Genomic DNA, 10,970 nt, shown 5'->3' with positions numbered 1-10,970 from the left:
TGTGCTGAAAGGCTCTCTTCAGCTAATCGACTCAGGCTGGCATCCTCTCGTAGGGTGATCTTTGCGTGTGCGCGTGTGTGTGTGTGTGTGTGTGTGTGTGTGTCTGAGTGTAACAAAACTGGCAAGTGGTTCCGGGCTCAAGTTACGCGCTACCATCCAGCTGCCGGACCCATCGAGAACCATCGAAATGGAGCTTATGAGAGCTCAATGGTCTTTGCGTTGATATCAGCCCTTGACGGTGCCCTATCGACCGAGCACGAGGGAATAGGAGGGTTGGTGGGCCAGTGGAGGCAAGTGTATTTAAACAGCTGCATACGGTGTCCCATTTCATTGGCACTCTCGAAGAAATGGTTTCAGCACGCATCCTGTAAAGTGAACGAGATTAACTCATCACCCGATTCGAAAGAACGGCATGGAGAAGAATTTTTCTGCATCGAACCACGTTCGGATGAATTTGATTCCTGCAGAAACATAAACAAAACGGCTCATAAACTATCACACACAAAAACAAGGAACCATTCCCATTCGAATTCCTTGTTCAGCAACGTACGTCTGGCTATTGAAACAGAGTTTCTTTTGTGTACACTGCGTGATGTATCGAGAGTTGCAAACTTTGTTCTTCCAATATTGATATTCTTTAGGTATTAAATAGACTCTTTTAGGTCTAAGTAATTGAAAAAGCTTTCAGTTTTCAAGTCATTGGTTCACAAAATTGAAAGAAAACTATTTTCACCAACTCATTCATGTTCAACAAACCACACCCTGTCACCATAGACAACTGTTGATAAGCCCATGTATTTATTAATGTCAATTCTTTAGATTCCATGAAGGGAAAAATTGATGATTTAATCTTAAAAACCGAGCTAACTTCATTTCCAAACAGGGTATTTCCCGGTCAAAATTTTTAAATCCTCCTTAACACTAGAATACAAACAGCGGAAGTTTAAGGTCGCTATACAATTTTCAACTTTAATATTTCGATCGCAAACAACCACCAGTATTTCTTCTAAACCCCGAAAGAAGGTGCTAAAAAGCAAATACGCCATCTTTGATAAATAATATAATATGTTTGCGCTGAAAACTAACATCAAAATATCGACCTCAAAGATCTAAAGTAACAAAACCTTTTGAGCCATTGTAATTTCAATAAGAACGCATAGAAATGCTCGCCAACTGAACAATGGAACAAAGCACAGAACGATTTCTTGCATCATGTGTAATCGTAAAAATATAAAACTATGTGTTGTAGGTCGCTTAACGTTTTTAGTAGGTCTTTCACTTATTTCTGAATTTAAATGTAACATTTTGAAATTAGTAACAGTTAAAATTAGTTTAAATTCGACCATGTTTTGCGTAACACAGACCTAGCGGAATGATGAACTGGTATATCAAAAAATCAAAATCAAAAAAATCAAAAAATCGAAAAAAGATAACCAACAGATAGAACACTAAAAAGTAGCCGTCTATCGATTTGAATATTTTTAAAATTTGACGAATCGGGCTAAAGAGCATTCGAACAAGATTCCAAAGCAATGTATTCAAATGTTAACTCGAGAAGCTGATTAGTCTAAATCCTCGTTTGCAGGTGATTTTCTACAAGAGTATCATCGATTTTCTTTTCCAAACCATAACGGTGCCAATCGTGCAAGCGTCGATAGTACTTAGTTACTGTAATTGATTTTGAATTTCCGTTCCCAGTCCCTCGCCAATACACTGCTGTCAAATCGAACGATACCAGCCTTTTGACTAGCCGTGGGACTCAGTCACAGTTTCATTATCTCATCATTGCTCGGTGCCGCTGTTTGAAGCGCTCGCATAGAACCTCCATCACGACCTTGGGCTCGTCGCAGGCTGGAGCAGCGCACAGAGACCTGGCTGGATGCGACTCTTCTCGGATGCGTCACCCAAAAAACGCTTCCGACTTCGGCGCGCTCCAACCGTGAATCAGTCACCGTAACGACCGTGTCATTCCACGGTCGGTAAAATTAAACCGTCAAACCGAAAAGATTCATCCCATCCGGTGGCGTTAGCCGAGACTCGGCCCCGGTTTGGTGCCTGGCACAATAATGAAACACATTTCGCTGCTTCATCAATATTTGAAAGAATGTCAAAATTAAATTGGATTTCCGTTTGGTGAAGTTGGGCCACGGTTTCGCGTTGCTTCCGGGGAGCGCCAGCAATGCCATTTCTCCATTTCACCTCTAACAGGGCGGGTTTGTTGACGGAAAGGGGTGCAGGAGGATGCGGGATCTTGCTCTCTCGTTCTCTACTGCCTTTCGCTTGCCCGCCCTTTGCACACGAACTGATTGAGCCGGAAGGATGTTCCACCGAAATTTGCGGAAACAGCCAGAAAGCGACGCTCGCATTACGAGGGCTGTTGATCTGTCACCGGTGGCGACCTGAGGGCACGCGAGTAGAAGAAGGAAAAGGTAGGCAACTCGGGAATCAAGGGACTCAAAGCCCTCGAGGCTGACGGATCGCTTTCCGAGCCGCACTCCGATGCGAAGACGGGCCGAAACTGCCAACACAACTGACTCCCCGGTTTCGCCCTTTCCGGCACGGGTTTCGAACGATAATAACAGAAGTTCCTTCCGTACGCCTCTGTCACTTCCTGACTCTCCTTGCCCGCCGCACAGCGCTATCACTTGGGTCAAACGCTACGACCCGAAGGTGGAATGCTGGCGAATTGGTTCGGTATCGATGATATTTCGATTATCTCGACTGCTCGGCAGACGCTCACACCATTCCCCCGTGCGCTTAGCAGATGCTGGATCAAAAGTGTTCGTCACAGATAACGACAAATTAATCCGTGTTTTGAAATGTCCTCCTGTTCTGCTCCCGCGGGGGGAAGATACTGTCAACGCTATTGATTATTGCTGCAAAAAAGGACGGAAGGAAATGTGTTTGTTCTTTTAGCTATTCGATCGGAATCATTGGATCGGTTGCTGTTGTCAGCTCATTTTGTCAGACGAGTTTCCTGAGTAAATTATGAAAAACTCTTAACTCTTAAAATCATTGTCGATATTCACAGTTCAATCCACGTACTTCATCGGATTCAGATAGAGTTGCTAAGCGTAATCTATCACATAGATTAAGCTAGTTAGATAGAATGAAAGTAGGCTTACGATACGACTGCAGAGCGTTTACGACGGTTATCAAATTGGCCCGTGAGCGCCGGTTCCCACCACCTTGATGGCGTGGGTTTGAATACCAATCGAGACCGGACCCTTCCCTGTACGAGAGGACTGACTATCCACATACGCATAGGATTATTAAGCGTGCTGTGATCCTTGGAGTATTGATTTTTACCAATGAAAAATATTTGAATGGAAAGAATCAATCCTGAAAGGATCTGGCAGCGCCAGCTGATGTGTGTACATTCAGACATTTGTGCATATGTTTATCCAAAACCGTTCCCCTTAACACTTTGACGTCCGCACAATTCACGGTATCACAACGCTTTACGCCCGGCGCGTTAGCACCAGTTCTCACCGTATCTGGTCGCCTTGTTTAATCATTCCTTTTCTTTCTTTATTCAAATTTACGTACGAATAGCAACGTACCCAGTGAAGTTTCTTTACATTGCATTTGATGTTCGTTTACATCTAATAGGATGAGGCGGGTGTTAGGTGACATCGTTGACAGCACACCAAAATGATGTGATCGGATGCAAACCCATTCGGATACCATTACACCTATGCGTGTATCCGGACGGCAACGTGTTCAGGTCTACGACCCAAAAATATCTACGCTAAAATACCACCGCCTACCCGGGTACGCCATACGTTTTGTACGGGAGTTAACTTTTTGCTGTGCTTCAAAGCTTATATCTTTTGTTCTAGATGCCGTAGTGAGTTGAAATTTTCTGTGATGATACTTAAGAATGTTTTGTAACACATCCCATTTGAATAATAATATAAAAAAAATCTATAAGTAAGTTTTTTTTTCATTCAAATATATTTTATCTACAATCGCCAACTCTGTAAGCCATACATTTTCAATAAGTAATTGTGTTTGTTTATACTAGTACTTCTTAACTTTCTGGTGAAGTAACTTCTTGGTGCCTTAACAAATGTTTGCTTATAAATTGAAGTATCAAAGAATTAGAAATATTTTTTTAATTAAATTTAACGTTTTTGAAATGTTCATATTCCTCAGTAAACTCAGTGGCATATCTGGAGGAAATCCTTAATCATACATTGTTACATCTTATATTTAAGCCTTAACATTTTAAAGCTTAGCCCATATACATAAATTCGATAGTTTTGTTTCACACAATAACAGTTTCCTTTGTGTTTAATTCAACCCGTTGCATGATGATTTTCTTGCTGTTGATAATTTATTATTTTGTGCAACAAATGATGAAAGTTCACCTAGTATGCTTTCGATGCCGCTGCGTGGTCCAAAATGTCACATAGTTTGCATATTTGTAGATCGTCATCGAATTTCTTCCATTGCTAATTGTTCACTGACTTGTTGCAAAACAGTCTTTATAGTGCGTCTTAGATAAATTAGGATTGTTTTCAATATAAATTTTAAACGCCATGTTGAAAACAAAAACCGAGGGTGCACCTATTGATCATTGTGATGGTACAGATAAAATGTAAACTCCTCTACAAAACGTATGGCTTACCCAGACAGGCGGTTGTAGATTTAAGGGATATAAATCGAAAAATGCTGTAAAAAAATACTAAGAATAAAAATAAAAATCCAGTTTTCGGCAGAACGATAGCAAACATGTTGCTTGAGGCATTCCAGAAATTTCGAGTCGATAAAACTGTTCAATTCGAAGTAATTTCAAACTAGTCACTAGTTTGACTTAAATGTTTCTCAATGCTTTGATATAAGTTATTAAAAAAGAAAATTAAGTTGCTTTGGATAATTTTCATTTCTTTGCTAAATTAAGCACATACGATAATTTATGTCTACGAATAGAGCTCCTATCATAAAGGTAGGTTATAGATCGGTGGTGCTCAGCTGTTCTTAAATCCAAGGGTTCCATTTTTTTTTGTTATTCAGCACACACCAGCTACCTGAAACCAACCGTATAAATTACTAGGTAGCTCTTACAACCGTCTCAAATCGAAAAGGGAACATTGAGTTTCACACGAATGCAATATGGGACCAGCAATCAGAAACCACATAGTTTTGTAAGGAGTTTGTTGGAAATATGAGATCCACCTCTTCTTGTTCTTCTTCTTCTTCTTCTTCTTTTTCTTCTTCTTCTTCTTCTTCTTCTTCTTCTTCTTAGCGTAACGACCGTCATAGTCATTCCTGTTTCCGTTATGGGCTAACAAGATTTTTTCCCTTTGAGTACGTGGATAGTCATTCCTCTCGTCGAGGAAAGGGTCCGGTTTCGGTTGGGATTCGAACCCACGCCATCAAGGTGGAGAGACCCGATGCTCATGGGCAAATTTACTGATCGGCTCTTCAGCTCGGTTGTCGCGATCCCCCTCAGTCAGTTTTATTTTGCTATAAACTGCTTGATTGTCTTCACAATAAATTATTATTAAGTAAGTCTTATTTATACGAAACATGTTTGGTTATTGCAGAATGGACTGGTTTCCATCAAATGACAACAAATACAGCCTCCTTGAAAAAGCAATCGTGTCCAATGGAGTGTAGTAAAAACGGTTTAATATCTACCAGCATATTGTTTTGCTTCATATATGTACATATTATAACAAGAAAACAATAACATTATCGAATGGAAAATTTAGCTGCCATTGTTGTTAGTAAAAAACACGAAAACCAGAGTGGTGAACATTCGATACAAACGATAACAGGGAAACCATAGCAAATCCCTTATAACTATTCTGATAAGGGAATGCTATATAATCACCTGCAATAAGCTAAAACTCGTTTAAGTTCTACGATCCGGTCTAAGATGGCGAGGTTTTTACTTTTGATTGTTGCGATAAGCTGTGGGTTATCAGTGACGGTAGATAGTGCTCCGATTTCCGGCGCTAAGGATTCTCCAATAGAAGGATATGCTTTCATGGCGATCGTGGCCCTCTACAGCCAGATAGCCGGAAACGGCGTAATTGTCTCGACTCGGTGGGTTTTGACCGCTGCCAGCACCTTTCACGAAGGACCAGATACGGAGTATTGTGCCGTCATCGGTGGAAGCACACTGAGAACAGGGACATATTACCGAACGTTACGAATCTACAGACATCCAGAGTTTGATGGTTCTCTCTACAACGTCGGACTACTGCATCTAGCGAAGGAACTTGTCTTAGGACCCACGATAAATATAGTGCATACACCCCGGTCGTCCCCACCAGATATGAGACCAGTGATTCTCTCGTTCGGAAAGAACAGTGAAGGTACGACGCATCTACAATCGTTCAAATTCAAGTTGACTAGCGATAGCAGATGCGTCGAACGTCTATCGGACGTACACGACAAACAGGTTATTCTGAGTGGACAAGGCTACTGTATCGATGAATTATTACAAGGGAATCGAATCTTCGAGTACAACGATGTCGGCGCTCCGGCCATAGTACTTCCCTATGTGCACGCTGTTTTTTCGATGGGAAATCTTGCAGACGGAGTGGCAACAGATTTAATCGCTACTAAAATTGGGACTCCAGAAATTTACGGGTGGATCGAGTCAATGCTTCTCGGAAACTATTCTTATGTCTGAAATGTTAGAACAGTCATACCGATAATGAAACCGATCAATCCGTACGGTAAAAAAATCAAAAGAATAAAACATGCGTAGCATTCATACTTATCCAACGTGTTTAATAAAAATGCAAATAACGCTATTGGTGTGTTTTTCTTTTACTCTATGTATGTTGCATACTTTATGTATGTCACGATTGTACACTGATTATGTATTATTTTTCTCACTGAATATATTAAATTTGTCGGGGTTAAGCAAACTTTCTTTTTAACATCTTTTCGGGCATATAATTTGTTTATAGACTTAGATAACAAACACATTAAAATAAACGAAACTAAAGGCTTACTCAAATGAAGCAAGGTAAAAAGCTTCGTGTTTAACTTTTTTTGTTTTTCATCAAAAACGTTTCTTTTAATATATACCCTGTGCTTGGAATAGCTATCATTACGTGTTTGATGAGCACCACTACTTTCTCCAATATAGATATGTAAATGCAGCAATCATGCAAAGATTTGAACAATGCATTTGAAAAGCGAAGACAAAGTACTGGTATCAATAAAATATTTGAATAACAATGTCATCAATATGCATTCGTAGACAGGTTAACATTTCCATGTGCCTATACAATAAAGACTTATTATCAGAACTATTTCGTACTACAGTTCAACCACAGCGAGCCTTAAGGCCGGTCCACACGCTCCGTTTTGCGCAAACGCTCCGGTTTGCGCAGTTTTAAGACGGAATGAAAACGTTGCAATTGTGAGCCTCCAGACGGTACAGCCTTGTTTGTGCTTTTACTCAGTTTTTGATGATATCGCAATGGAGGAGGTTCTCCTGTGGCCAACTTTTGCCTGTTGGTTTGTTGAAAAAAAAAAAAGATTTTAATATCTCAGAAGAACCGACGGGACTTGATCCTACATGGGGATGGACTTTTTCACAACTGTATCCTTATTGGCAGCTGCATTAATTTCCTTGTATTTTTCCACTAATTCGTCATAGGCTTCTCCCTTTTCAACCTGTTACTGTAATCCGTCGATATTACACGCCAAACACAAGAAAAGCTTGAGCTGGTAAAGAGCAATAAATTGCGTTAGAAATCCTCGGGAAACATTGCCAAAGATCGCGTGATTAGCAAAAATATCCATCGACATATTCGTACAGCCCGGTTGAGTCAAGAAGTTTGCGCAGTTTTCAAAGCAAATTTGCTCAGATATCGTTGCAACTGTGCAGTTCTCCCGTCAAGCTCAAAACTGTGCAGTTTTCCTGTCTACACGCAACCTTTTACCTGCAACGTTCTGAACTGCGCAGGTAAAACGTTGTGCAAAACGGAGCGTGTGGATCGGCCTTTATAATCAATTCTATTCAGCTACCGTTCGTAAAATGTTTGTCAAATCCCCTTAGAATTACTACTGCAACGAATGCAACTATTTGCAACACGTAGAGCATTTAAAACCCAGAAAACGGTTTGATATGAGCAACAGTGCTTACAAGTTTGCTTATCATGGAGCTTGTTCCAGTGTTACTTCTCGCCCTAGCCTGCGTGCAGCCTGCAACGGTGCTTGGTCAACTACGCATATACGAAGCCGAAGATGCATCGAGAATGGACTTCCCGTTCATGGCGATCGTCACACATTCACGTGACGTTGTCGGCAACGGGGTCATCGTCGCAACCAAGTGGGTTCTTACCACTAGCAACGTGTTGTATCAGTTTCCGGAGTCGACTTTCTGTGCCGTCATCGGTGGCGACACCTTGAGTTCCAGCAGTTGGTATGACACGGTACGAGTCTGGAAGCATCCCGAGTGGGATGGATCGACCTACAATATCGGATTGATGCAGCTGAGTCGCACCATCAAGTACACGGCCGTGGTGCAGCCCATCGGTATCGCCTCCGTGAATCCGCAGGGCCTGGCGGGTACGATGATCTCGTTCGGTGAAAACAACTCCGGCTCGACGAGAATGAAAAAGGCGCAGGTCGTCCTAAGCTCCGATGATGCGTGTGCGAATATTATCAGTACATATGTTAACCAGAATATCATTCGCTCGGGACATGGATACTGCCTTGCTGTGCCTAATGGCAAGGAGTACCGATTTGAATCGGACGACAATGGCGGTGCGATCGTAGTTGATAACCTTTTATACGCTCTATTTGACATTACAAACGAAAAAGATTTAATGGCAACAAGAGTTACCGAGCCGGAGATGAGAAGTTGGGTTGATCAAATGACGAGCTAGTTAGTTGAAGATGAGATTTGATCCTAGAATTCAATAAAAACTCGTAAAAAGAAAACAGGCGCTCTATACAGATTTTAGTTCCATCAAGAGTTTTAATATCGGTAGCAGGAGGCTCTAGGGCAGTGGTGTCAAACTCGTTTGACCTCGCGGGCCACATTTCGCCCCAAAATAGGTTCGCGGGCCAAAACGTAAAATTGATTGGATTGATGAAAATATGTTCTTATCAGTGTGGTTTGATCTAAACAGTCAATCGTGTTTAACACCTTCAAATTTTTTAAATATTATATTACTTCTTATAAAATTTACAATTTTCAGCAAAAGATAAATTTTCTTTAACACTACTGTGCATTTTGGTAAAGATTAAAAAAAACGTAAATGAGCGTTATTACTACTGCTAACTTATTGCTCCACATCTATTATTTTATTTAGAATGCTCTTGTAGTTCACGACGTTTGTTTTGTATGAACACTATTTATTCGCTTGTCTCGAAAATCTGTGTGAAATCTTTGTTTTTGTCAACCGCAATATATCGGCGTGATGTGGATCAAAGTTGTGTATCACTTTCTTACAGAAATTGTTGAAATTGACGTTCGTTCAGTTCTCTTGCAATTGATTGAATTCAACAAAACAAATTTTGCTATTCAAACAAAAGCTAATACTCAAAGATCCAAACTTTTGATGTATTGCTTCAAAGGGATCGCGGGCCGGATGCGATGTTCTTGCGGGCCGCATGTGGCGGCCCTCACTTGTGGGACTTCAATGCATTGGATTGCTCAATATGGCATATGTTCAGGTTAAAGCCTGTTGATTTTCTAACTCGTTTGATTGTTGAACTGGAATACTGGTAGACAGGTTAACATTTCCATGTGCCAATACAATCGAGACTTATGATCAGAACTATTTCGTACTACAGCTCAGCCACAGCGAGCCTTATAATTAATTCAATTGAGCAACCTTTCGTAAAATGTTTGTCAAATCCCCTCAGAATTACTACTGCAGCGAATGCAACTATTTGCAACACGTAGAGCATTTAAAACCCAGAACATGGCTTGATATGAGCAATAGTGCTTACAAGTTTGTTTATCATGGAGCTTGTTCCAGTGTTACTTCTCGCCCTAGCCTGCGTGCAGCCTGCAACGGTGCTTGGTCAACTACGCATATACGAAGCCGAAGATGCATCGAGAATGGACTTCCCGTTCATGGCGATCGTCACACATTCACGTTACGTTGTCGGCAACGGGGTCATCGTCTCATTCAAGTGGGTTCTTACGACTAGCAACGTGTTGTATCAGTTTCCGGAGTCGACTTTTTGTGCCGTCATCGGTGGCGACACCTTGAGTTCCAGCAGTTGGTATGACACGGAACGAGTATGGAAGCATCCCGAGTGGGTTGGATGGACCTATAATATCGGATTGATGCAGCTGAGTCGCACCATCAAGTACACGGCCGCGGTGCAACCGATCAGTATCGCTACCGTGAATCCGCAGGGCCTGGTGGGTACGATGATCTCGTTCGGTGAAAACAACTCCGGCTCGACGAGAATGCAAAAGGCGCAGGTCGTCCTAAGCTCCGATGATGCGTGTGTGAATATTCTCAGTACATATTTTAGCAAGGATATGATTCGCACGGGTCATGGATACTGCCTTGCTGCGCTTAATGGTAAGGAGTACCGATTCGAATCTGACGACAATGGTGGTGCGATCGTAGTTGACAACCTTCTATACGGCCTATTTGACATTACACTCGAAAAAGATTTAATGGCAACAAGAGTTAGCGACCCGGAGATCAGAAATTGGGTCCATTCAATGATGAACTCATGAGTTGAAGATGAGATTTGATCCTAGAATTCAATAAAAACTCGTGAAAAAAACAAGGCGCTCGATACAGATTTTAGTTCCATCGAAAGTTTTGATATCGGTAGCAGCAGGCTCTCAATCACCTTTACTTCAAACATGAAGCCATGAGCTGAACGAATACCACAGCCAGATCGGATTAACAAATTAAACGTTTTAATTTACCGTATCAAGTTTTTTTCCGTACCTAATATGGTTGTGTTAATGGATTTGAAAGACTTTGAAGCTCTTATAGTTTTGTTGTAATATATTG

The 10,970-nt window shown here is 41.3% G+C and overlaps 3 protein-coding genes across 3 annotated transcripts; all 3 read left to right on the top strand.

The window, feature by feature from the left end:
- Nucleotides 1-5,887: 5,887 nt before the first annotated feature.
- LOC131293982 (uncharacterized) lies at nucleotides 5,888-6,572 on the top strand. The gene is made up of 2 exons (XM_058322032.1): nucleotides 5,888-6,505; nucleotides 6,552-6,572. The coding sequence occupies exons 1-2, from the start codon at nucleotides 5,888-5,890 to the stop codon at nucleotides 6,570-6,572; spliced, it is 639 nt and encodes a 212-aa protein (XP_058178015.1).
- Nucleotides 6,573-8,132: 1,560 nt separating this feature from the next.
- LOC131293981 (serine protease ami-like) lies at nucleotides 8,133-8,864 on the top strand. The gene has a single exon (XM_058322031.1). It carries the CDS (start codon nucleotides 8,133-8,135, stop codon nucleotides 8,862-8,864), a length of 732 nt encoding a protein of 243 aa, XP_058178014.1.
- A 1,184-nt stretch (nucleotides 8,865-10,048) lies between these two features.
- On the top strand, nucleotides 10,049-10,684 carry LOC131293980 (serine protease ami-like). The gene has a single exon (XM_058322030.1). The coding sequence runs from the start codon at nucleotides 10,049-10,051 to the stop codon at nucleotides 10,682-10,684; it is 636 nt and encodes a 211-aa protein (XP_058178013.1).
- Nucleotides 10,685-10,970: the final 286 nt, after the last annotated feature.

Source organism: Anopheles ziemanni, chromosome 2 (genome assembly GCF_943734765.1).
Source record: "Anopheles ziemanni chromosome 2, idAnoZiCoDA_A2_x.2, whole genome shotgun sequence".
NCBI classification, from domain to species: Eukaryota; Metazoa; Arthropoda; class Insecta; order Diptera; family Culicidae; genus Anopheles; species Anopheles ziemanni.
Note: the sequence above shows the minus strand (reverse complement) of the source record. Positions and strands in the feature narration are given on the sequence as shown.

Bases quoted from the DNA above. Each gene is read 5' to 3' on its own strand.
- LOC131293982 (XM_058322032.1), top strand. From the start codon at position 5,888: ATGGCGAGGTTTTTACTTTTGATTGTTGCGATAAGCTGTGGGTTATCA. The intron at 6,506-6,551 runs GTACTTCCCTAT...GAAATCTTGCAG, and splicing joins ATGTCGGCGCTCCGGCCATA to ACGGAGTGGCAACAGATTTA.
- LOC131293981 (XM_058322031.1), top strand. From the start codon at position 8,133: ATGGAGCTTGTTCCAGTGTTACTTCTCGCCCTAGCCTGCGTGCAGCCT.
- LOC131293980 (XM_058322030.1), top strand. From the start codon at position 10,049: ATGGACTTCCCGTTCATGGCGATCGTCACACATTCACGTTACGTTGTC.